Raw genomic sequence first — 25206 nt, 5'->3', positions numbered from 1 at the left:
CTGCTCCTTGAGCAGAACATCTCTGTGGCTGCACAGGTCACCCTCCCGCCAGGCATGTTTAGGTCAGGAAGTATCCCAATAGCAGAAAGAAACAGACACTGCTGTGGTTCTGGTGTATGAACCCAGTCCTGACGAGGCAGTGGAAGGGAGAACCACTGGCCAGGCCAAGGGATGGTGCAGGGACTGGAGTTGCTGGTGACTGCAGCTTCTGTGGGGACTCTGGTGTGTGCAAGCTTTAGTTTGAAGCTGGCATCTGGAAACAGCTCTTAAGTAATTTCCATCTATAGGGAAATATTTTCACCTGATTAATGACAAATTCACAGTCTAACTGAGAAACGGACATAGATCACAGCACACACAGACATACCTTATCCCACCATCTGCTGAAACCCTCCTGGGGTGAGCACAGGCATGGAAAACCCCTTTGAGCACGGCTTCTGCAGCTCTGTTGTTTTTGGAGAGGGAGTTAAATGTGCACAGTCACTGCCCTGCAGCTCCAGTGTGTGACCGAGTGGTTATTGGGGATATAGAGTGTACATGGAATCCTTGATGGCTGGTTGCAGTGGCCACAGTGCAGCTGTGCCATGACTCTCCCTGTGGGTTGTTTCTCAGAAGCAAGTCCCTCCTGCACATCACTGACTTACAGAGCCTGTGATGGCAATTTTAAGAGGTTGCCAAGCTCAGTTTTCCACCTGTGCCATCTACCAGAAAATGATGCTCCATAGCAAGGACTTTCTCAGCCCTTCTGACTGATAGTGGAGTGTTTCAGCATGAACTTACCAGCAATTACATTGGGTGTTGGAGATTCAATGTCACAAGTTGTCCAAGGATATATACATCTGTGCTGCTCCTAAAAAGGCCAATTCCACTAATCAGCCTGTGATCAAACCACATGTCTTAGCTGATTTGCCTTCAGCTGGGACAGGTGCCCAACTCCAGCCATGGTGTAGCCACATAAGCACACGTAATACAAAGAGAAACAGGCTCAGTGTGAAACCACATGGAAGATTTAAGTGGAAACAGTACAGAAGTGTGAAAAAATAAAGCTCCAAAGCCAGCATGCAGGCTACCAACCACATCTGGGCTTCTGTCTTCCTTAAAGGAGAAGAGTGATGATGGTATTTTGATCAGACACAAAGGCCCATCAAAATAACTGAAATATTTGTCTTCTGTGATCCAGCCCTCCTGGAGCTGATGGTTGTGAGTGTGAGTGGTGCATCCGGAGAGGTCACCAAGTTAAATGCTGTTAATTCCCTGTTTATTGACTTCAGATAATTGGGATTAGGAGGGACCAGAGGTGTGAGGTGGCCTTGTGCTGTTTACATGGCATGTCAGGAATGCAGCTCCTCTACCATGATTTTTGCCTGTCTTTTAAGAAGAGAGCAAGGGGGGGAAGGCAGGCTGGTGCCGAGGGTGAGCACTGTGCTGCAGCCAGCTTCATTACCCCAGGGCTGCATGTGGTCCCAGATGCCTGGTTTCTGGTGTGGGGCTGGAAGCTGAAGCCAAGGGGTCAGTGGGGTGTGGATGGGGGGCTCCTAGGCAACCCTGGCCATGGGATCTCACTGTGCCCTGGAGCAATCACATGTTGGCATGGGAAGTTTCCTGCCTTTCTTCATAGTCAGTCCTGACTTAGTCCTTCCTGTTTCTCCCCTAAACAATGAACCCATTTACCTCTTTCCTTTCTCTCTGTGATGTTCTACATTTTAATGGCATTTTGGTTGCTATTCATTGCACCCCATCAGTCTGTCAAAACTTAAGACATTTGGAAACTTGACCATTGAGAATTTAAAATGGGTTTTGTTCTTCATAAAAACCAAAAGCTTCCTTGCAAAACAATTGCTTCCAAATAAGCAAACGGACCAGTGCTGAGCCAGACAGCCCAGGGCTGGGCACATGCAAGGAGGTAATGACTCACAGGCAGGTTCTGTGTTGCTGTATAGACACTGTTGTAGAGGAAATACAGAGCCGTGAGCAGCTGGGGGAGAGCAGCCACTGTCAGTCACTGTCAGCCCTGGCTGACCTGAAACGTGAGCTAAAGGGGAAAGACCTTCTGTTTCAGCACACTGTTCTCTCTGTTGGCCTTATAACACTCATAGCCCTTCTCTGTTCTCTGGGTCTCATTGGGCCTGAAATGGAATGAGCATTTTGTCCTTTGAAGAAAAATCTGGGTATTGCTGATGCACTCAGGACACTAAGGTGGTAGTGGCCTTCTGCTGTTGCTGGCAAGGCTTTAGCTGTTTGGGGTTACTGTGTTTGCACCTGAAGGGTCATCTGCATTGCCCTGGAAACTCCTCTGCATGTGTTGCAACTGTGCTCAGACAAAAATGCCTCAACGTGAGACCCTGAGGGAGGACACAATTCTGGGGATAGCTGAAGGCAACTCTCAAGCAAACCTACATCCGACCTGTGAAAGAAGTGGTGGGAAGGGGCACAGTGGAAACCAAATGGTGTCCAGAGAGCTGGTGTAATGCCATGAAAGCTGTGTACAACCCAGGGAAACCGTCAGGATTTCCCTATCTTATATCCAGACCAAACTTGCACCCATTGTCTTCAGTAACTCTGAACTTCTGGATCCCAGAAGTTTTCTGTACAGTTCCTGTTCCCAGGGGCACTTCCTAGCTTGTGTCAATGGCATCAGGAGGATATTCCACCTCAGTGCTGTGTCTCCCCAACTCCTTTCATCTATCTGCTAGTGCTCTGCTTCTGGTTCCGTAGCTTCTTCCTCTTTCTTAGACTTATCTGCCCCCTCTTTACAATTAATCTATAACACTTCCAAAATTCAGATTTATTAGCTTTGAAAACAGCTGGTCTTTAGTATTTCCTTTAGATACCTAGCCCCCCATTTTGATAATGTCAGTGTATCTTTTCGTATCTTTTCCTCAGGAGTGCTCTCCAGAGATGTCACTGTAATATGTTTTCCATGAATAGCAGGGAGCATGGACATTGCCCATTTGGAGATGTGAGCTTGTCTTCCCTCCTGCAGTTCAAAGTTTGAAAGAGCAAAAGTCAACATTCTCCTGCTGGTCGTCTGCCTTGGCTGCCTGCTATCTGTCAGTGTGGTGTCACTAATGTCCCGCCACGCTGACCTGCTTGATTTTCCACTCACTTCTTGCCAGTTTTCCAGAGAAGAATGAGACTGAGAAGATGGACTACCCTAATGCTTGACATGCAAGGAGAGCGCTGGCGATGTGGCAGTGCCCTGCAAGGATTAAAATTCAGAGACTGAGGTTAGAGGGAATTCAGAATGGAAAGTAGCAGCTAAAAGTGCCAGAGGTTTTTCTGTCTGGTAACAGTTTGGGCAAGAAAAGTTCCTAAAAATACAGTTATTCAAAGCTGTGGTTATAAACTGAGGATTTATAAACTTATAAACTGAGGATTGCCTCTCACCCCTGAATTCTGCCTGTTCGGCTCTGCCAGCCTCATCACACTGCCTTCTAAATGTACTGCCAAAATCAGAGAACAAGGCTCCACAAGTGTTTATCAGTGGAGCAAGGCAAATCTCTTGCAGCAAAGCCTGAATTCACCTAAATTTTTTCCTTGACAATATCACGTTTGCTGTGTGGTATCTGCCATTCATCCCTCTTTGTTTCACCGCCCCTGCCCTGGCACTCCATAGTCTAAAAATATCACCTTCTCGGCTGCCAAAGCAGTTAAATCCATGCATGTTTCTTCTGTTCCCTTTATCACCCTTTTTTTGTTTCCTTTCTGGATTATTTCCCTCTCTTGTATTGATTTTGCATTCCTTTTATCTAAGTTCAAACACCTCAGAACTCACAGTGTAAGGTATGCTTTTAACAGCTTCTAGTTTTTTGTTTTAACTTATGCTGTTCCCCACAATGACAAAGCAGCACAGGCAGGAGCGGGCTTCAGGGCTGCCTGCCTGTGCCATGATTCAGCAGGTTGTAAATGGAAGGAATGTCTTCTCTTTTGGGAAAGGGTGGGAGAGAAAAGGGAAAGCATGTGGGACAGGCATGTGCATGTTTGACTTCCCCGTGCTTATGTGATTGCAGCAGTATTACACTGTCCTGAGAGTTATGTTGGAGTTAACAACCTATTTCAAAAGAGGGGCTTGAAAGATACTTAGTGGAAAAATAGATTTTGCCTAGATTGAAGAGGGAGCCTGCTAAATTATACTGCTTTGTTACCATTTGAAGCATTCTTCTGTGGTGCTTTTAGTTTCTCATTTAAAGCACGTGGTATCTCCTGTGTTGCCTGTCTGTCTGCATCTTCTGTCTCTGGGTGTAGCTCAGTCAATGGGGAGGTTTAGGACCTAGCTCGGGTGCTTCCTGAAAAAAAAAAAAAAAAAAAAAGTGAGTGTTTTATTCCAAACTTCAGTGTAAACAGGGATTTGCTGATTTCATTTCTGCTGAGCCTTATTTCTGACTACCGAGGCCCTGCTTGCATTGTCCAAACACGGTGGAATTTTCTCTGTGGGGAGACTTATGTTGCTGACTCATTGCATGAACTCAAAACAGATTTATGTTTAGAAAAAAGCCCCAAACCCAACCTGTTTCTTTCTTCCTTCTTCCTGCCCATCCTAAGCGGTATTGAATTTGGTATTCCTACAGAATACCTATCTGCTGGAGCAGGCTGCAGCCCACAGACCACACAGGAGCTTGCTTTGAACTGGGCAGTTCAGATACAACTTTCTATTGAACTGTCCCCAGCTGGAGCAGCTCAGATACAACTTAAGTGATGTTGCTGATAGGGTAACAGGAGCCTGCTCTCCCCATTGAAGGCTCTTGTTCATTGCTGTCCCATGCTGCTGTATGTGTGCAGTAGGAGGCAGGGACTCACAAAGGTTAATCTTGGCCCCATGCGCACAAGTTACCACCTTTGGCCTCTACTTCCCAGTCATTACAGCAGGGACAGTTATTTCTTCATTCCCCTGCACTTTTGTACTTCTTCCATGTATAAATGTTCAGCATTTACACATTATTGCACCTCATAAATTTTGGACATACAGCATAGCTTATATCTTTCCAATATTGCAAGGCCTTTAAACAAGCAGCTGCCGGAGCAGCACTGCCATGTTCTTAATGCATTGGAGTGTTTGTATGGCTTTCTTAAACCCTCAGTTAGTAATTGAGCAAAGTACAGTTAAGTTTTGATAAATGCCTATTCAAAGACACTGAATTTCTGCATAAACAGGAGAACTTGAAAAACCTTTTCTAAGAAGCGAAGGATTGTGCGGGCACACACAAAGGTGACTTTGCTGTTTAATACTGTGGTACTCGGGCACAGGACAGGCAGTGACCTCCTCAGAGCTCCGGGACGAGGCTCGCAGCACCTCCAGCTGCACAAGCAGACCCAGGGCTCCTCCGCCCCGAGGGCCGAAGCAAGGCCAGCCCCTCGGGTGCTGCCTCAGGGCCGGCAGCAGCAGAGGGCCGCGGTCCGCCCCCAGCCCGGCCCCGCGGCCCGTCCTCCCCTCAGCGCCTCCCGCCCGCCGCGCTCTCGGCAGCCGCCGCAGCGCCCTCGGACGGACACCCGCCGAGTCCCCGCCCACCTTTCAACGGCCTCCCTTCAACCAGCCAATCACCCAACACTTCCTGCAACCCCTACAACCAATAAGAGCGCTCCACGAAGGGCAGCGCCGTTGGGGCGTGTTTTGAGGCGGGCTGGCCATTGATTGGCGGCGGTGTGAGGCAATCAGAACGCCGGGCTGGCGGCGGGGTGGGCGGGGCGAAGCGCTCTCAGCCAATGGGGAAGGCGGATCGCTGTGGGCCGGGGGCGGGGCTGGCGCGCGGTAGATAGGCGGGCGGTGGCGGCGGGCACGTGACGGAGGTGAGGGGCGGCTGGGGGTGCCCGGGGCTGCGGTGGGTGAGTGTCCGTCCCTCCGTCTGTCCCCCTGTCTCCCTGTCTGTCTGTCCCCGTGTCCCTACGGCCCGCCCTCCGCCGCTGCGGGCCGGTGCGGCTCCGCCACCATGGCGGTGCGGGGAGCGGGCCCACCGCGGGGCATGTCGGGGGATTGGCGGGGTGAAGCGGCGGGGGTAGCCGGGGGGTGTGCGGCGGCGGCGGCGGGAGGTTGCTGGGCCCTGGGTGTGGCAGGCAGCGGCGGGCCCGTGTGTGCGGTGGGAGGGGCGGTCGTGGCCGGGGAGGCCCCCACGGTTGGGCACGGGGCCGCTGCGGCTCCCGTAGGCCTCTGAGAGGTTTGATGGGCAGCGGTGGGGCTTCTGGTAAGTTCTGGGACCTCTGGGGTGGGGAGCGGCGTGGGGGAGGGCCGCGGCTGGAGCGGGGCCGGCGGGAGCTTCGGTGCTCCCCCTCCTCGACGGGGAGCGGCTTCTGTGGGGAGGGAGGTTGGGGCTGGAGGTGGATGTGGGTTGGCGTGTGGTGTGGGGTTTATCTGGCTGCTTGTTTTAATGCCGGCCGCTAACGCGTGGAAATAGCGTTGAGCTCCTTAAAAATGTTCACCATGAGTGGGAGGCCCCGCAGAGCTGGGAGAGGAGGCGGGTGTGGAGCTCAGCGTCGGGCCTGGTTCGGGCTGTGCAAGGGGAAGCAGAAGTCTCTGGAATGGGGGAGTTGAAGGTGCAGAGCTGGAGGCCCAACAGGTGAAGTACAAGCGAGGAGAGTCTGCAGCAGCAATGTCTCAGGGTTTGAGGGACCTCAATTCATGCTTTGAATTTTATCACCCAAATATCGCTTGTGTTGGGTGTCTTCAAAATGGTGTATAAATGACATCTTGCTTGTCATTTTTGCCTGAAGATTGTATCATGTCCTTGTAAAACAAACAACTCCACACCTTTGAATTAAAGCATGCGTAGCCCGATGCTTTCTTGTCTGTACTGACTCTAAAGAGAGAACTTTCACGTGCAGTTTTGTGGTTAAGAACTTTCTAGGCTGTAGAAAGGGAAATGCTGCAGATGATTTGGTTGTGAAGGGAGGCAGACATGGATTAGCAATAATGGTAGTAGGAGTAAAAGTCCAAACTTCTTTATTCTTAGTGTTAGCATAATTGATGCTGCAGTATTTCTGCAGAGCATTATGGAAAACTCTCTTTGAAGCTTATTTAGAGTATGTTAGATGTCTCAAAACTAGTCTCTAGGAATGTAATGTATTTCTAAAAGCAGTATGATTACTTCACATTGTAATTTAAGCAGAGCTGACACGCAGGTTTTTTGGGACATTACCCACTGTGGTTTGGGTTGTTGCTAAAATATTGCAAGGAGATAGGGAACTATAATAATGTATGAGATAATGCAGATAAAATGCTGGTTAAATGCAGGTTGAAATAGGCTACTCCATGTTCACTCTGATGCACTTGAATGACTCTAAAAAAACCTCCTTACTGTTGATTTGGTCACATTACAGGTTTATCCAAAACATGGAAAAGCTTTGAGTTGCACTTTGTGTTCCTAGTAAGTATCAGTATTTCTAGTTAACAGACGGGAATGCTTGTACAATTCACAGACATCATTACAAGCTGTGTATAAGACTCAAAACTGCTTCCTGGTATCAACTGCTGTCCTAGGAAGCAAAGCCTAGTACAGAGCAATAAGAAAGCTTGCAGTCTCTGTTAGATAACCCTCTCATTTGATGTGCTGCAGCGCTTCCCCCTAAGTAAATGAATAAATCCTTTACTGAGAATAGACTATGACTTGTACTTAGCCCTGTCTTTTACTTCCTTTTCTGGGCTTTCATTTTTCTGCCTCTAGTACTGATCATAGCGGCAGCCTGTTCTTACTGGAATCAATTCTGTAGCAGGGCAAACTTAAATTGATTTCTAGGCATGATGGTCTGAAAGATCTTGGGGCACCTCCAGATCTCCCCCACTTAATGTAATTTTCCTAGCAGCCCATCTGTTTTATGGCCAGAAATATTTGCAGTTCTTGTCTTTGCCCTCCAAGGACTTCCAGTTCTGAAGGAGCAGTCTCTCTGCTGACAAACGGTACATGGTGTTTTCTCCCTTGCTGTATTTGTGCTGTTGCGTGTTAATTTTAGAAACCAGCATATTTGAAATATTTATTAAAGCCAGGCTTTGTTGCCACCACCTTTCACACCTAATCTCTTGCCTGGTTTGTGCTCCTTGCAACTCAAATAGAAGGCAGCTTTTTCTGTGGGACGATCGAGCTCTCCAGGAGAGGTCTGGCTAATCTTCTCCTGGAGAACTTCCTCAAATCTGATGTAGCAGTGTACCCCCTCCTTTAAAAACAAAGAGGAAGGGGCGGGAGCAAACCACCCTCCCCACATAGCTCCTGCCTTGGGCCTGTTGCAAACAAGGTGGTTTGAATTCAGCCACGCCTGCTGTTCATTGAGTATGGTGTTAAAGGCAGAATCTCCCCAATGCTGGAAATTGTCTAGCTGTAAAATGAAGCATTTATGGGGAGAAAAGTGTTTTCTACATCGTATGAATTGCTGCATATATATGAACATAATTTTATTACACCCCTTTAGAGGGGTGGGAGGTAATGTACTGTGCTGAAATTACACAGTTTGCCCATACAATTGTTCAGCTTTGCCATAGAGTGTCCATCTTCTGAGTCTGCCTAAAGACAAGTGTGGATGACAGAACTGCACTTGAAACTATATGGCATTAACCCAGCTGTGCTCCCAACAGCTTTATTTCCTTTATCTTTGGACTACTTTATCTCGCAGCACTTTCACTTGTCCTGCCACAACTCTGCCTTTGTGTTGCAGCTTGGACTGGGGTATTGAATCAGGGTTAAAATAACATGGCAGAAGGCTTCTGAGCCATCATAAACCTGCTGCAGCTCATCATGGGGCTGTGTAAACAGTTACCCTGGCACCGCAGAGGAGCTGGGATGTGGAAGGTGGAGGGATTGTGAGATGTAGAAGAGGTTTCCTCTGCTCTTGACTATTTCTGACTTTGAGAAACTAGTGAACTACCAAGTTGGGTGGCCAAGCCTTTGCTCAGAAACCGTACAAATCTAATTTGAAAGGGAAAATGGGTATCTGTGTCTCGGTCTTTCTGTTCTTGTCTCCTTGCTTGCTTTTTTTTTGTGTTGTGATGAATTTTCTTTCGTGTCTTTAAATCTTCTGTAATTCTTGCCTTGCATGAGGATGCGTTGTGCTTGTTTTTTACTGGTGTGCTTCCACTGTAAATACCATACTGAAATCCAGTATTTGGAACACAGAACTTTACTAGCAAATTTTGCTCTTCCTATACTGAAGTCATTCAGCTGTTGCTTTGGATGCTGCTGAAATAGAAACCAATGATGCTCTTCCGGTTAAATTGTTGGGGTGCAGTTTATAGCAGCTTATTTTTAATAAGGCCTATTTCATCTGACTGTTAGTTCTTTAAAAAAATGAAGTAGTAAACTAGATAGCCAGTAGCAATTGAAATATAGTTTGCACATTCTGAATTATGCCTTGTTAAGGACTGGTTTGATGAACCATTCAAACAGATGAGTAACCAAGGAGAGGATTAAACTGGTTTTGCAGGCTCTGTTTGACCTGACAGGGAAGTTACTTTCTAAATAGTATGTCCTATGTAAGATAGCAAAGGACTTAAACAATCTTTGTGTGGGCCCTTTCACTGCCTGTCCTTCCCCAGGACATCCATATTGGAGAGAATGGAGACAACTGTCTGCTGTGTGGGTCCAGTGTTTGCAGGCTCATGCCAGTCGTTAAGATGAACTTTCCCCTTTATGCCCAGTGAAAGAGGAATTCTTAATAAAGATAAATCACTGAAGCTGCATGGCTTCCTTTGGAGGCCTTGAAACACAGAGGTAGCAATCACTTAGCCCTAATCTGGAGTGCCATTTCTATGGCAAGAAGCTGATCCTGTATCTGAATCTCACTCCAGTTTGGTTTAGTTGTTACTTTGTGAAGTCTGTAGTGTAGCTGTTCCAGGTGTGCAGCTCTTGCCAATTGTAAAGGAAAATCCTTCAGCCTATTGACAATCAGGTGAACAGTGCTTAAATGTCAGGTATGAGTTCTTTGGTGTAAAAGCCTGGTTGTGGATGGGCACATGGAAGAGAATAAGTGATTTGTTAGCCCTGGCAGTCTCAAACTCTCTTCCTAGTTAGTACTTTGGTGTTATACTGCAGTAGTTCTCCTTCAGTCCAGGTGGTGCCAATGTCTACAAGTGTCTGAAGAACTTACTTAAAGGAAAGTAGATGAAGTTTTAGTCATCTCTGACTTGAAATGCTGTTATTGTGAAAGGGTTGCACTAAGGTAGAATGGAAATATCAGAAGCTCTTGATTATTATGAAAGGGTTCATTTGTTAAAGGCTTTTTTGGTTGTTGCATGGTCAGAAACACACTAACCTTCAGAAATATTACACAGTTCAACCTAAAGGGAAGTGCAAGCAGAGTCAGAAATGGCTAATGGTGATGATGGCTTGGAAATTGGACACTTCATGGGAGAAATGTGATCATAATGGAGTAGGTAGCTGTGCATCTGAAGGTTAGACTACAGTTGAGGTGACTAATTGAATACCTGTAGTTGCTAGCAGCTTAAAACCACTGAAAAATGGGTTCATGCCTGTTTTACACAAAACCTGAGTTTCTTCTCTCTCCCTTTCTATCTCCTATTTATGAATAACCTAAATTACTGGGGCGTAGTGGTGTTTACGTTGTGTCTCTAAGGATTGTGTGAAGTGAGGTTGAAATTTTCTCCTGTAGCAGCACATCCATTATGGGTAGAAGCAGCTTTTTCAGCAAAGCACACATTTATGATATTTAAATTGCTCTTCTGAGAACATGGTTTCTTCTGTTTCTTATAATGTAGTTTGTATATTGTTAGAGATCAGCAGAATAGGGAGCTTGAAATGACAAGAGGCTTTTGCAGGAGATGCTGCCAGTCTGTGCTCAAGGTGTATGAGTAGTAGCTTATGTTGGGTTTGGGACTGATTTAATATGTAGGAGGTGTCCTAAACAGCTTTTTGTAGGGATATGAACTTGTGAATACTGCTTGCCAATGATTGGAAAGAGGCAAAGATGTGAAACTGGATTAGCTTCTTTTCATGCATGTAGCTGTCTTTGGAAGAGGGGAAAAAAGCTTTCTTGGGGACTTGAACAGATTACCTTTCTACCTTGAGATGAGGTTCAGTGAGGCCTCAGATTGAGACAAAGCACAAACTGATAAATGTATAGGGTAGATAGCTATGGTTGTGTCAGGAGCACAAAGTCCCATAACTTCTGCCCTGCTCTGTGGGATACTGATGGATTTGCCTGGTTTCACAAGGGTGCTTTGGCAAAAGAATTTCTGGAGCAGCTTTGCCTGCAGTATGAGGCTCTGTGGCTTTGCTGTTTATGTGTTAGCATTTAGCAAAGCCCATTTGCTGCTGACAAATACTTCCAAAGGGCTGTAGTTGAAGTGGAATTGTGAAGTACATAATTATTACATATGGAGTCAGTACTGGCATGATTTAATTCTTTCACCAAAACTTTATTGCTAGTGGTGAGATTACTTAAGGGGTTATTTGCATGCTAAGTCATTAATAGCCTTTGCACAAGCTAGAGAGGAGGTATGCAGAAACTCCCTCCTCTTAGTAGAGAATTGGCTTATTTTTAGTCTTGCTATACTTCTAAGATAAATTTCTTTGTATCACTTTGCAAATGATGAAGTGGTCAGTCTATTTGTGTAATGTAATTTGAAAGCAGTTGTAAAATTTGGGTAAAATCATCCTCAGTTCAGCTCTGTGAAGAATGTATTTGGTGAGGCCCTGTTGGTAAGGTAAGACGAAATTCAGCCTTTCCTATGGAAAGGTGTCCTTGTGCCGTCTTGCCTGCAGTTGCTTCAGTCAGACAGAGCTCTGAAGATCACTTTTTCAAATGAAACTCAGGCTCTTGTGTTCTGTGACTGCTTTTATGCTGGTGGGCATGAGTTTGTTCAGAGACTGCTGCCTGCGCTTGAGGAGCTTCCGCTTCCAACTGCTTGGCAGTTCTCATTCCTGGCTTTATATTGGGGTTCCAGTAGTAAGAGCTCTGACCTCCTCTGATGTCTATGACTTGAATTTTAGCTGTATGCTGTGCATTAAGCAAATGAGCTTTACTCATATGTAACAACGCTTGAAAGCTTCTGTCAGCTGTGAATGGTGTTCATGGGGCTCAGAGGTGTTTGGGTGCAGTTGCCTGAGCTGTGAGGGGGAGGGCTGTGAACATGCATTTAGACAATAATCCTCAAGGCCATCACTATTGTTAGGGAACTGGCTGCAATTGCATGTTGCTGTAGTGGCAAACTGGACGTGACCTCAGTAGAGGTCTTTGAAATACCGTTTTGTGGTAGTTATAAAACATCCCTTCTGTTACTAGATGTTAATCTAAGGACGGTAGATCTGGTCTGCAACATAATTTTGGAGCATTAGATAGTGCTGATAAGCACTGAAGACTGTAAATTCTTTTAGTTGCCTAACCATGCTTTGGAAAGTTGAAGTTTGTTTTCTAGCATGATCTTATTCCCCTACAGGCACCATTAACTCTGCTTGAGTTATGTTTGTAAGTCCACAGGGCTACAGCCTGAGGCAGGAGTGTTGGGAAAGGAGGAATGTTTCATTTTGTATTGGCTTCAAAAAATTGCTAGTCACAACTCTGGTTTTTGAAGAAAGATTTGGAATGTGATTCAAAGGAGAAAAGGTGACAAGGCACAGGTTATTGTGGCAGATAAAGCTATGAACAGCATGCTCAGTGTTGCCTTCTGCATCAACAGAAAGGTGCAGTGATCTTGTAGTTTTTGTAGCAAGAAAGTCAAATTGAAGCCTGTTCTACAAGATCTTTTGAGCTACAGCTTGCCGTTGTCTGCCATATTTCAGGTGTGATAATGTGCTAGGCACCTTATAAATAACTGCAATAAGCTAAGTGTGATATTTTAATTCTGTAGAGCCTCAGTTAACAGTTATTCTTCTGTGGTCATCTTGTTAAATTAAAGATTGAAAGAGGGGAATCAAAGCAGTTGTCTGTTAAATAGTAAGAAGTTTTCTCCTGGGCCTAGCTCATTAGCCTCAACAGCTTAGACATCTGCTAGTAGTATCAGTGTCTGTTAGCTGTAAGACCAGGGTAAAACCTGGGAGAGGGTCTGATGACTGAAAGTATCCCATGGTTGAAAGGACAAACAAAATACTGAACAGGAGGTAGAGGATTGATTACTCTTTGCTTGAAAGAGCTAGCTAATTGTATTTCAATTTCTGAACTGAATGGAAATTCCAGTTGCTGCATGATACATTTAAAGTCCTTTGTAAGTAAGAAATGGGTTTTTCTGCTTAAGCTTTTACAGTTACAGGGGTTGTGGTGCTGTGCACATGGCTGCTGTCCTGCCCCTTGTTGCGGTGTAAACAAAATAGGCACTTTTGCAACATGATCTGCAGGACTTGTGCAAGTGGCCCTCTGATCAGTTAATGTCTGTTTTGTATTAAGTACTTAGCTTTATGCTGTATTTCTGTCTGGCTTTTAGAGCTGTCTCAACCAGCCAGATGCAGTAAATAACAGAGCTGAAAAGATTAGTTTGCAATTTCCCTTCAGTGGTATGACCAGGCACTTTACCTGTTGTCTTGGGTGCTTGGTTTTGAGAAGCAATCCTATATGCTCTGCTTGCAGTGCTGGTTTGACCTCTTTGCCTTGTCTGTCTTACTCAGATCATGGAGCTGAAATGGCTGCTGTATGTGACCCTGCTAGCTCTTGGGACTCTTGCTGTCCAGGCACATGATACAGATGATGACAATGATGGTGATGATGTAGTTGATATTGAGGATGACTTGGATGATGGCATTGAGGAGGCAGAAGAGTCAAAACCTGAAATGAGCACTCCTCCTCCAACTCCAAAGGTTTGGCATGGGACTTCTTTTAAAAGATTAAATTTCTGGTTGTGCTGTGGTTAATGTGAGTCTGATCAGAGTTGTCTTTGCTACCATTTAATATGTTGTGATTTTATTAAAGATGTTATCTGGGAGTGGGGCTTGGAATTAAGCTTAGCTGCTTTGTTCCTATTCTCATGTCCCCCACATTCTTCCTGAAGACTTAGATCCACCTTTGAAATCTGTGATGTGATTATTAGGAGTTAGTCCTAATGTTTCCAGCTAGATAGACTTCTAGTTGCAGACAAGAGCACAGTGGCTTGGCTGAAGCAGCAGTATTTACACAGCTTCTATATTTATGCTGCAAGGGTGTTCCAGGTAAACTCTACTTGAGTGTAAAGTGGGAATGTGCATTCTGTATCTCTATTTCTTTAGAGCAGAGAATGTGCTCTGAAAGGTGTGTAAATGCTCCTCTTCTCCAACAGGTTACCTACAGGCCCCCAGTCCCAACCGGTGAGGTGTATTTTGCAGAGTCCTTTGATAAAGGAACTCTGGATGGGTGAGTATTGCCTGAAGTATTCAGTACAACAAATAATTAAAAATGAAACCCTTTCTAGAGCCTGTATTAGCCAAATTGAATCAAAGGGCTATGGTTGGTGAGGATTACAGCAGTGAGACTGGCTGTTAAAGTACTGAGTTAAATTAGTGTTGCCTTAAGTTCTAGTAACAAGGGGGAGGTGAGGCATGCGTGTAATGTTTTAATCCTCACATGACTTCTTACTTGGGTAAGTAAGTACTACTTACTTATTGAGATACTGCTTCTGTTTTTCACAAGATCAAGACATAGAGACCGTGATCCTGCTTTGAAGGGGGGCAGAGAGTGGCAAATGCAATAAGCTTTGCAGGCTTGGGGATAGAACTCAATGGATCAAGACACTGGGGTGTAATCATCGGACAGCAAGGACTGTCTTATTTTAAGGGCAGAATTTTTAGCGTGTGTTTGGAAAAGTATGGTTTTCCAACCACCGGATGTCTGTCTTCTAGATGGATCCTTTCCAGAGCCAAAAAAGATGATACAGATGATGAGATTGCCAAATATGATGGTGAGTCCAACCCGGGTCTGGATAATATATGGTTTCTGATGTATTTTGTCATATCTAAAGAAGAGGTGCAAGTCTTCTTTTTCTGTTTCTCAGTTAAAAGTATATTCATTGAAGAATATGGGAGAGGTGGGTTTTATACTTGGCTAGCAACATAAGTGTATTTCTGATTTAGCCAAAATATCCACTTGGAGATTTAACAATAACTTAATGAAGATGTTATATTGATAATTTGCTAATGTACCCTGGAGGGTATTATTGCAGAATGCTGACTATCTTGCTCAAAACTGGGCTAAACAAAGACTGTCTTAAACAAGTTTTGATAGCATTTGGTTAATTTCTCTTCAGGTAAATGGGAAGTCCAAGACATGAAGGACACTAAGCTTCCAGGAGACAAAGGGCTTGTGTTGGTAACCCGAGCCAAGCACCATGCAATTTCATCCAAACTCGCAAAGCCTTTTGTATTTGATACCAAACCCCTTATTATACAGTAAGTAAAGGATAACTCCAGGTTCTGTTATTTCAAGGGTGACATGATAGCAGGCTGAGGTTAATTCCATAACTGAGCTTTTGTTGACTGGGGGTCTAGATGACATATGATGCTGCAACCTATTATTACACTGTTTAAGTAAAAGTAAAATAGCAACCCAGATTCCCAAAGTGGGAAGTTAAGAACAGGATAGTCTCTCTGAAGCCTGAAGAGGAAAGAAGTCCATAAAAACTAGACTTGGTAACCTGTCTTGGGACTTCACTTGATTTAATTGTAGTAACAAGGTCAGGCAACTGACTTTTGTACTGCTAATTGTGGAAGTCCGTGTCCATTGGAACAGAAGCTGGTCTGTATGTAGGTCAGTGCTCTTACTTATGCAGTAAACTGCCCTGTTTCTAAGGTGGAGTGGACACAGTAGTAAAGACACACTTGTCCTTCTTTTGTCTTAGTTCATCTGTCATAGGAGATGAACAGCTTGCCTAACTCTGGCCATGACTGATGTAGAAAAAGCTGTTTGCATGTATATTAGACTACCAAGGTGGGGGGGGAATAGTTCAATAAGAACTTTACCAGTTTTAAACCAAGAGTAAGCTACTTCACATACACACAAGATAACGAACTGGTCACTCTGCTTTGCTTGACTTTTTAGTTTTGGCTCAAAATACTAGACTAAAAATAAATCCCAGTGGTCATCTGCTCCAGCTGCTGGCACTGAGAGAGGATCAAGCATATTTAGCCTATTCCTGACAGGGATGTTTTGCCTTTTTCAGACTCCTTGGCATCCCTAAATATACTGTTGCATACTTATAACCCTAAAGGGGCTTCTCCTAGGATCCAATTGTTGTCACTTTGGTAATCTTGCAGACTGAGTTGTCTGTCTGCCGTAGTAGTTGTAGAGAAAATAATTGGCTTACCTTAACCTCTGTTGCAGTGTTTTATGTACTAGAACTCTTTCTTCCTTCTCTGTGTTTCTAGATCATGATCTTCTAGACCAGTATTCAGTTCCTTTAATCTTTTCTGTCATGTTAAGTTTTCTGAATCCTTATTCTTCCTTGTTTCTCAGGCCCTTATGAACATTAGTCCTTAGGGTGCAGTGTGTACTTTTAATATTCACTGGGAAATTTAAAGCAAGCAACAACAAAACAGTTCTACTCTTAATTTGTAATTGGAAATTAAAATTGTGTATTTCAGAAGTAACTTTTCCTTATGTATAACATGTTCTCCACTTCTCTGTCCAAAACTAAAATTAGGTATGAAGTAAACTTCCAAAATGGAATAGAGTGTGGTGGGGCCTATGTGAAATTGCTTTCAAAAACCCCTGAATTGAACCTGGTGAGTAATGCTGCTACTTTGAATATTAGCTGTGAAAGCAAACTTTCTCATACAGCTTCTGCTTGAAGAAGCCCCTTCAGTAAAGGCAGTGGGGCTCATATAGGGCCTGATCACCAGAATACTTTGCACTCAGCATTTTCCCCACTGTTTTCAGTTGGAGAGGATAAATACTGAAATCTTCTGGCTTCTTGAGTGAAAATTCTGGAGTTCTCTAGTAGCTGAGCAGTTGCAGATCTCTACTAAAGTCTGCAGTCCTTAGATTCTAGGACCAAAGAGGATATGTCTCATGAGAGTAGCCAGTGTGTGAGGAGTAACCGTCTCAGGAAGCTCTTGGTGCAGAAGGAACATCCCATCTTTTATTGTCTAAAAGAGACTAATGCAAATAACTAAAAATACACCTTACATTTATTGTCTTTTGACATGTGAACTCACTTGTGAGTTACTGGGTATATTTAAAAATGGTCTTGAGAGGTTGGCATGGATGCAATACTACGTGTTCAGCTACACACACGAGCTATATAGAGCTATTTGCTTCGTAAATGACCCTTGAATGCATTGTCTTAGAAGTGTGGTCAATGGAAGAGACCATGTTACAACTCCTAAGAATTAAGAATCATTCTCTGTCCTCTCAATCATATTCCCATCTGAATTAGTTTAGCCTGTTCAGACAAAGCTTAACTGCTTTGCAGGAGCTTTTGTAGCCTATGGGTTTTCTTTAGCCATCTTCCTAGACTTTATAGGAAGTACCTTTTATGAGTTGTTACCCATCCTTCTCCTTTCCTTCTCCAGCCTCATTGCAGGTATATTATTAATATAGATTCCAAAGTATCCTTTAAAAAAAGGACACCCAAAAGACTGTTGGTTTGTCTAACCAGTTTATGTGCGTTGAATTTTAAGCTACCATTAGCAAGAGCAAATAGACTTGCTTGCAGTGCTCAGTGGTGAGATTATATCCAGGTAGCTTTCAGATTGAGACTGTACCACAGTTTGTAAGTATAAACAAAATAAAAATTGTCCTCACTTCTAGTGGTGCTTATCACTGTGTAGAAGAAGCTCACTGGACTAACTACTCATTCATTATTACCAGTAAATGATATTTCTGTATTGATAGCTTTTAAAATGCTTTATGATAATGTGGAGGTATACTTTCAACACTGTGGTTGTTACACTTACCTTTTTGATAGCACTTGAATAGCTGCTGTTTTCCATATGAGAAATAGAGATGAAAGCTGCAAAATCAAGCAGCTGGGATCATGCTAGTGTGTTTTTTCTAGAGGCTTGTATTCTTCATACAAGCTTTAGTATGGGTTCTTCACTGCTTGATAGCCAAGTTGCAGAATAATCTGTGATGAATTGTGAGTTCTTTTGCCAGGCAGTGATTTAAGCTGTATTTCAGAATACTGGAATGAAGTCTTGCATTGTTTTTAAAGGATCAGTTCCATGACAAAACTCCATATACAATCATGTTCGGCCCTGACAAATGTGGAGAGGACTATAAATTGCACTTCATCTTCCGGCACAAAAACCCAAAGACTGGCAGATATGAGGAGAAGCATGCAAAGCGTCCAGATGCGGACCTAAAGACTTACTTTACTGATAAGAAGACCCATCTTTACACTCTAGGTATGATGACTGCTCATTATGCATATTAATAACTACTACTGGGTTTCCTGAATTAAAAGCTCATAAAAATGAGCCAGAAGCATGGAATATTTGTGTTGACACACCATACTACTAAAGACCACTTGAAAGCTCTGAATGCAAAAACTGGTCTTGTTTTACAAAGGCTTATTTCTTCTTTGCAAGAAAACTTGATTTATGTGAGAATGGTCATGAGACCTTGAACTTAGTAGTTAAAGGAACATTTGTAAGTAACTTGATCTGCTAAGTATATCCAAAGTTACTATCAACATTTATATAAAACTGTTAGAATGCTGCCTCCTAGTAATTTGGGATATGCTAGGCTTTAGATTTACAGGGATGGTTTATGCTTTTTTTTTTCTTGCTGCTTCTATGGTACTAGACAAACTCCAGTGGGTTTTGAAGTACAGTGTCTGGTCTGGTATATTAGTTATGACTACAATATTTCAAGGAATACTCAGGAGAATCTCTAGCCTCTCCTACTACAGAGGCAGCAATAGATAAAGAGGAGTGAGATGAAAATCCTGCGAGTCAGTAGTAAGGAGACTTATTCTTGAGTAGAAGTGAATATATACATTCTTGCTACTAAGGGAATACTTAACAGTGCCAAAGTCAACTTGCTGTGATAACTGGTAAGTTGCTCTAGAAGCTTCTTTGTGCTTTTAGCGTATTTAACATAGGACCCCTGTAATGAGTCTTCTCTCACAAGCTGAGATGTGGTACATCATCACTAGTTACACTTTGGCATAAGGAGAAAGGTTCATATAAAACAGTTGCTGGGTAGGTAGTAGCTCAGTTTGCTGAAGCTTTAGTTGTACAGTGGGGATGAGTGATGCTGTATAATGCATGCTTTCTGTCATCTATGTAACAGCTACATCAACTTTTTTCCTTCCAGTCTTGAATCCTGATAACAGTTTTGAAATCCTGGTTGATCAAACAGTTGTTAACAGTGGGAATTTGCTAAATGATATGTCCCCTCCTGTGAATCCACCCCGAGAGATCGAGGACCCGAATGACCAGAAGCCTGAGGACTGGGACGAGAGGCCAAAAATCCCAGACCCAGATGCTGTTAAACCAGATGACTGGTAAGCTGTTGGAGGAGTGGAATTGAAGGACACCTTAGCTTGATAATTCGGTCCTGTTCAAAAAGTCTTTCTCAGAAGACTTACAGAAAGTTTTGAATCTCACCCTTGTAATCAAACCACAGTCAGTTTAGGCATCTGAGCAGCAGTTTGGTAGAAAAAGCAGAGTCCGTGTCCTCTGGAAATTACTGTTTAGTGTTCCTGTTGCTGTGCTGGCCACAGATAAAGGTTTTGCTGAAAGAGCTGTGCTAGCTGATGCTTTCATCCTTGGTGAGATCAAAAGATGAGCTGCAGAAAGTATAACTAAGGTATTTGTGGTTGTTTCTGCAATACATAGTTCCAAGCGACTGAAATATCTGACATACTAAATCAGAAACTGACACTGGGTTTCTGTCTTTGAACCTGTGCTTTGTGAACCACAGACTCATTTTCAAGCTCAAATGCGTGGTTGCAGCAATGACCAAGATACAGGCTTTGCTGTAATACGCCCTTTCTAGGCCGGCTTTAAAAACATCAGTAGTATTACCTTACAGTTGGTGTTATGACTGTGCCATGAGGCACACATCTAGGTAACAGATTGCAGTGCGACTCTGGTCTGAAATAATGGCATTGCCCTTATCCTGCCAGCAATGAAGATGGCTGGTTCTCCACATCAGTGGGCTTTTTCAGAGTCTGTAGAGTTATGCCTTGCAGTTAAGAACTTTTATGTCTTGTATGTGTTAATATATAATCTGTTTTCAAGGGATGAGGATGCTCCTGCAAAGATAGCAGATGAAAATGCTGTGAAGCCAGAGGGCTGGCTGGATGATGAGCCAGAATATGTAGCAGATCCTGATGCCGAGAAGCCTGAAGATTGGTATGTTTAGTGCCTGTTGCAAATGACAGCAAGTATTTAATGGCTTTGGTGCTGGGTTTTAGCAAGGTCAGTGTTGCTTGGTGACAAAGGTGTTGATTCATGCTGTCTTGCTTCAAAAGTAGAAGGCGGAGTTGGTCTGGGGATTCCTATCTTCCTATGTTCCCCTGTGCATTTGTCAGTTCTCTTGTGATAGAAGGTGAACAGGGCAGGGATGGTCACTTTGCAGGTGTACCACAATTGGAATGGGCAGCAGGAGAGGCTGTGCTTGGGGACTGGCTTTGGTTGAGCTTCTATGCTTCCAAGTTGTTTCTTGAAATCCTTGATCCTTCTGTGGTATCTGTACCTACAGACCTACGCTGTGTCTAAATCTTAATCTGTATAAAGTGAAGAGGCAGATTGCAACAATTAATTTCCCTTTTCAGGGATGAGGACATGGATGGTGAATGGGAGGCACCTCAGATTGCAAATCCTAAATGCGAGGCAGCACCTGGCTGTGGTACCTGGCAGCGACCAATGATTGACAATCCGAACTACAAAGGCAAATGGAAGCCTCCTATGATTGATAATGTGAACTATCAGGTTGGTGTTTTCATTGCTTAAACTGCTGGCCAGTGTATTCCTCTCAGAAAAAAAAAACCAGAAGGATTTAGATTCAGCAACTGTATTTCAAATAAAATTCTGTTGTGACTGTACTGTTTCAAGTGGAGACACTGAAAGTGTTTGCTTGGCTTCACTTATTTGTAGCACAAATGAGAATTGATTCTCAAACCCTGACAAGTTGCAGGTAGACATTGTAATTAAGTGCAGTGGATTGGTCTTTCACTGTTCAAAGTGGGCTGAAAACTAAAAATTGCGTTGTAGTAGGTGAGGCTGAATGCCTTCTGTCTTTCCTAGGGCATTTGGAAACCTAGGAAGATCCCAAACCCAGATTTCTTTGAAGACTTGGAACCTTTCAAGATGACTCCCTTCAGTGCTGTGGGACTTGAGTTGTGGTCAATGACTTCTGACATCTTTTTTGACAACTTTATTATCTGTACTGAAAGAGCTGTAGCTGATGATTGGGCCAATGATGGATGGGGACTGAAAAAGGCAGCTGATGGTGCTGCAGAGGTGAGAAATAAATGTTTCATTGTGTGCTTGGACAGTAGGAGCATTGCTGCTGTTCCCTCTGTGGTCTTTATCAGCGTATCCCCGTATGTACCAAGGATGGGTGTTATGCTAAGCCAGACTGGAACCTTCATTCCTAATAATAATATAGTAATGGTTGCTATGAGTAGCTATGAGTACTCGCTGCTCTTCTGTGATGTTTTTGCTCTGACAATTGGACTGTTAGCTTTAGCCTAATTCTTAATTTGTAGACTATGTGGAAAAAGTACTTGTGCAAGTTTGCATTTCATACCTCAAAAAATTAAAGCTATGTTTAAAGCTGCAAAAAGCCTATTGAAATCTATGGAGGTTAAACTTAACTGCTGTGACTTGCTGTATGGGATGAAATTTGACAGGTCTTTTTATTTTATAGCCTGGTGTTGTGGGCCAGATGATGGCAGCCGCTGAAGAGCGTCCCTGGCTTTGGGTGGTCTACATCCTCACTGTGGCTTTGCCGGTGTTTCTTGTTGTCCTTTTCTGCTGCTCTGGGAAGGTATGAATTTAGCCCAATTATAAGTAGTATTGTGCTTAAAAAAATATTCAGCAAAATATGCCTTTATGTCACAAGTAACTGCCTGGTTTTGACAATGTTTTGTTTTTAGAAACAGCCAAGTGCTGCAGAATACAAAAAGACTGATGCTCCTCAGCCTGATGTGATGGATGAGGAGAAAGAGGAAGAAAAAGACAAAGGGGACAAGGAAGAGGAGGAAGAAGAGGAAGCAAATGAGGAGAAGCCAGGTAGGTGAACTAGATATTCTTGAAACAGTTCTGAGTGTTTTCTCTGATAAAGCAAACCAGCAAGATTGGCAGTCACAGAGTAAATCCAATGGTGGATTGAAGTCAGAAATGAGAATGAGGTATTTTTATTTCCCTTAGGAGAGAAGCAGAAAAGTGATGCTGATACAGGAAATGCTAGTCAAGAGGAGGAGGAAGAAGAGGAGGAGGAAGAGGATAGGAAACCTGCATCAGAGGTAAAAGTGCTTAATGTTTGAGGGAAGCTTGTGCATTTTTATTATTTTTTTCCTTAAGTCATGTAGAACAAGCTTTACTGACATGTTAAAAGTTAACCTGGCTCATGTGATACTCCCCCCTGGTATCAGAACTCTGAAAAACTTAATCACCCTGCTGAATAGGAATTTCTGTGGCCACCTTCAGCAGAGCTAAAAGCACTGCCCTAGACCCTGCACTGTGAGAGGAGTGGGACTGTGGAATGCATCCTCTTGAGGCAAAAGGCTTATTCAGCTTTGTATGCAGCCAGGATGTGACTTCTTAAGTGCTCCACACTGACATAATGGTTGACTTAAAAATGGGTGGAGTGTTGCTGAAAGTTAAAGGGATTTTCACACCAGCAGAAGCTGCTGCCTACTCTCAGCAAATAGTGTATGTCCACTGTGAAAACAAGAGGATTTGTGTTTGTCATGTATAGAAAGGAAGTGTGTAACAGCGGTAGGTACTTTCAGAAATGAAATCCTAAAGTAGATCATTCTTTTAGCTTAGCTCAAAATGTTTTATTTAAGGGTGTTCTTAGATTTTTATTTTCTTGATGTTTACACACATTACTTTCTTGCAGGAGGAGGAAACTGTGAATAGATCACCCAGAAACAGAAAGCCAAGAAAAGATTGAAAAAAAAAGTCATAAGAACTTGATCTGTAATTTTTTTTTCTTTAATTTTTTTCTCCAAACATGGTTCTGGGAGAGGACCTTGGACACCTTACATTGAAACTTGGACAAACCTCAAGATTTCACCATCCACAGGTTCCAGTCACACTATCCAATGTAACGGAGTGTCTAGCAGTAAAATCTTTGCAATCATCTGTTTTAAAGAACATCATTCCTGTAGAAAAGAATGCATTTACTAGAACGGGCTGTGGATTTTGGAATGTAACATAACTAACCTTTTCAGTTTTGGTTTTAAATATTCTTTTCAGTTTTTAAGTAGATTGGTAGAACTTTTCCGGTCACAAACTTTTGGCTTAATTTAATATATTAATTAGTGAAGAAATAACAATGAATCTTGAAAGTGCTAGGTGATACAAATGCAGTTTTATAACTAGGTTTTTTTACAAGTCTGTAAATTCCTAAATGCACCAATGTCTTTATATCCCTTAAAATTTGATAATTGTTTCAAGAAAAGCTGTCAATGTATTTGACAACCCCTCTGCTGCCCTCAAAAGAAAACTGGGGTGTGGTGTATGGGGAAACCAGTAGTGAAACTCTCTTAATCAATCAACTTTGTTTTTTTGGGGGCAGGGGAAAGAGGAAGGAAGGGTAGAAGGAAGGGGTTAGTCTCTAGAATATGCATACTGTGCATGGCTGAAGCCCTGTTAAGTGTTGACAAGTTATCTAGGATTTGGAGTGGATCATCTTAAGGTGGCATTTAATTCTGCAGACCTTGCAGATAATGGATTTTGTTAGTTCTTGAACTCTTTCTGTGTAAAGCTAATGGATTGTGGGGGGTGGGTTTAGACTACTTCCCCCTTTCCTCTCTGTTCAGCCACTGACGCTTTCCTTTCTGTGACAATACAGCTTTTTCTGAGTGCAACTTTGCCTCGGTTGCTGAAGTGCTTCATGTTCAGCTCATCGTCAAACTCTATTTTTATAGCTAGGTGTACTCCTTTCCAGGGTCCAAACACTGGATAGGACAGTGTCCCATATCCTCTCACTGTTATCACTCTATGTCTACTCCTGTAGGAATGGGGGAGGTAGTTGGGTAGACAAGTTGAACTGAGTATTTGTTAAGGAAAAAACAAAACCCCAAACAAACAAGATGTCAGTATTGTAGGTGGGGAAGGAGCATGTGGGATATCTTAACTGGTATGTGAAACTGTTTAAGTCTTTTTATCTGCTCTTCATGTAACAAATGCATCCTAAATTATATTGTGAATGTTAGGGAGTTCCAATTCCAGCTGAATAAATTTTTTTTAAAGCGTTGAGTCTACCATATTATACTGTTTCAAACACTTTTTCTTTTGTGGAATGCAGGTGACCACAGGAGCATACCTCTGAGAGTGAAATCTATGTAACTTCATTACACTGTACCAAATATGTTGGCATCTGGATGTCTGTATAGATAAACTTTTGCCTTTTGTTTAGAGTGAAATTAAATGTCCTAAAACTACTCTTGCACTGAATTCAAACACTCCAGTGTTGTTTGGTCATAGCATAGGTCTGGTTTGGGGAGTGATTTCCAGGGTTTGGGGAGGGAAGAGTGTTGCAGTTACCTTGCAAACAATCTAACCCATTACTAAAAGACTCTTGGTTTGGGGTTTTTTTGTAAAACACCTTTTGCTGCCTGTCCTCCTTACGTTGTATCCCTTGGTTGTTGTGTTTGAAATATTAGTGCTCACCAATGCATAGCAGGATTTCTTGATCTTTCTGCAGTGTGCAAATAAACTATTGTAAGCAAGATACTGGAAGTAATTTCAGACTTCTCTTGGGAGCTGTTGCATGTTCAGAATGCCTTTGCCTGTTCCAACACCTGGTAAATACTGCTCCTTATTGCAAAAATAGCTTATACTCTGACATAGAACATGTCATAGCTTAAGCATTGCTACTAGCTTGTTCTCAGGACTGTATTTTTATCAAGGAGCAGCTGCTATTTATTGACTCTCAGTCCTTTGAGATAAAGTATAATGTAAATGGTTTCAATTCAGCTAACATTTTGAGCACAACACAAAAATCTATTTTTTTTTTTAATCTTCATATGCAAATTGCCTTAACTTCCCAAACAATTCCATGTGCATACGTGTTCTTTCAAGGCATCAAAAGCGAACTTAAGGTCTGCTATCAGCTTTTAAATAGTGTTATATTCAAGCTAATTGTAAATCTACATTTGCTTCTGCTAAACCTCCTGAAAAGGTCTCTGTC

General features: G+C 43.0%; 1 protein-coding gene and 1 long non-coding RNA gene across 4 annotated transcripts; one reads left to right on the top strand and one right to left on the bottom strand.

Moving 5' to 3' along the window:
• Window positions 1–3013: 3013 nt before the first annotated feature.
• Window positions 3014–5409, bottom strand: LOC136020126 (uncharacterized). The gene is made up of 3 exons (XR_010615200.1): window positions 5167–5409; window positions 4146–4286; window positions 3014–3199 (listed from the first exon to the last, which is right to left on the bottom strand). It is a non-coding gene; the product is annotated as an uncharacterized LOC136020126 (long non-coding RNA).
• A 353-nt stretch (window positions 5410–5762) lies between these two features.
• Window positions 5763–24470, top strand: CANX (calnexin). 3 transcript variants are annotated; one of them, XM_065690449.1, is made up of 15 exons: window positions 5763–5784; window positions 13533–13721; window positions 14177–14250; window positions 14736–14794; window positions 15140–15281; window positions 16532–16613; window positions 18044–18236; window positions 19150–19339; window positions 20079–20192; window positions 20615–20771; window positions 21087–21302; window positions 21712–21831; window positions 21941–22076; window positions 22215–22309; window positions 22909–24470. In XM_065690449.1, the coding sequence occupies exons 2-15, from the start codon at window positions 13536–13538 to the stop codon at window positions 22960–22962; spliced, it is 1818 nt and encodes a 605-aa protein (XP_065546521.1). In that variant the 5' UTR covers window positions 5763–5784; window positions 13533–13535; the 3' UTR covers window positions 22963–24470. The 3 variants fall into 3 exon arrangements, with proteins under 3 accessions (XP_065546521.1, XP_065546520.1, XP_065546519.1); XM_065690448.1 differs by lacking the exon at window positions 5763–5784 and adding an exon at window positions 6091–6176; XM_065690447.1 differs by lacking the exon at window positions 5763–5784 and adding an exon at window positions 7309–7355.
• The last annotated feature ends 736 nt before the right edge of the window (window positions 24471–25206 follow it).

The sequence above is a fragment of the Lathamus discolor genome, chromosome 10 (assembly GCF_037157495.1).
Source record: "Lathamus discolor isolate bLatDis1 chromosome 10, bLatDis1.hap1, whole genome shotgun sequence".
In the NCBI taxonomy this organism is placed as follows: domain Eukaryota; kingdom Metazoa; phylum Chordata; class Aves; order Psittaciformes; family Psittacidae; genus Lathamus; species Lathamus discolor.
The sequence above is the reverse complement of the archived record's forward strand: the minus strand, read 5'-3'. Positions and strand labels throughout refer to the sequence as shown.

Bases quoted from the DNA above. Each gene is read 5' to 3' on its own strand.
- CANX (XM_065690449.1), top strand. From the start codon at position 13,536: ATGGAGCTGAAATGGCTGCTGTATGTGACCCTGCTAGCTCTTGGGACT. The intron at 14,795-15,139 runs GTGAGTCCAACC...ATTTCTCTTCAG, and splicing joins TGAGATTGCCAAATATGATG to GTAAATGGGAAGTCCAAGAC. The intron at 22,310-22,908 runs GTAAAAGTGCTT...ACTTTCTTGCAG, and splicing joins ATAGGAAACCTGCATCAGAG to GAGGAGGAAACTGTGAATAG.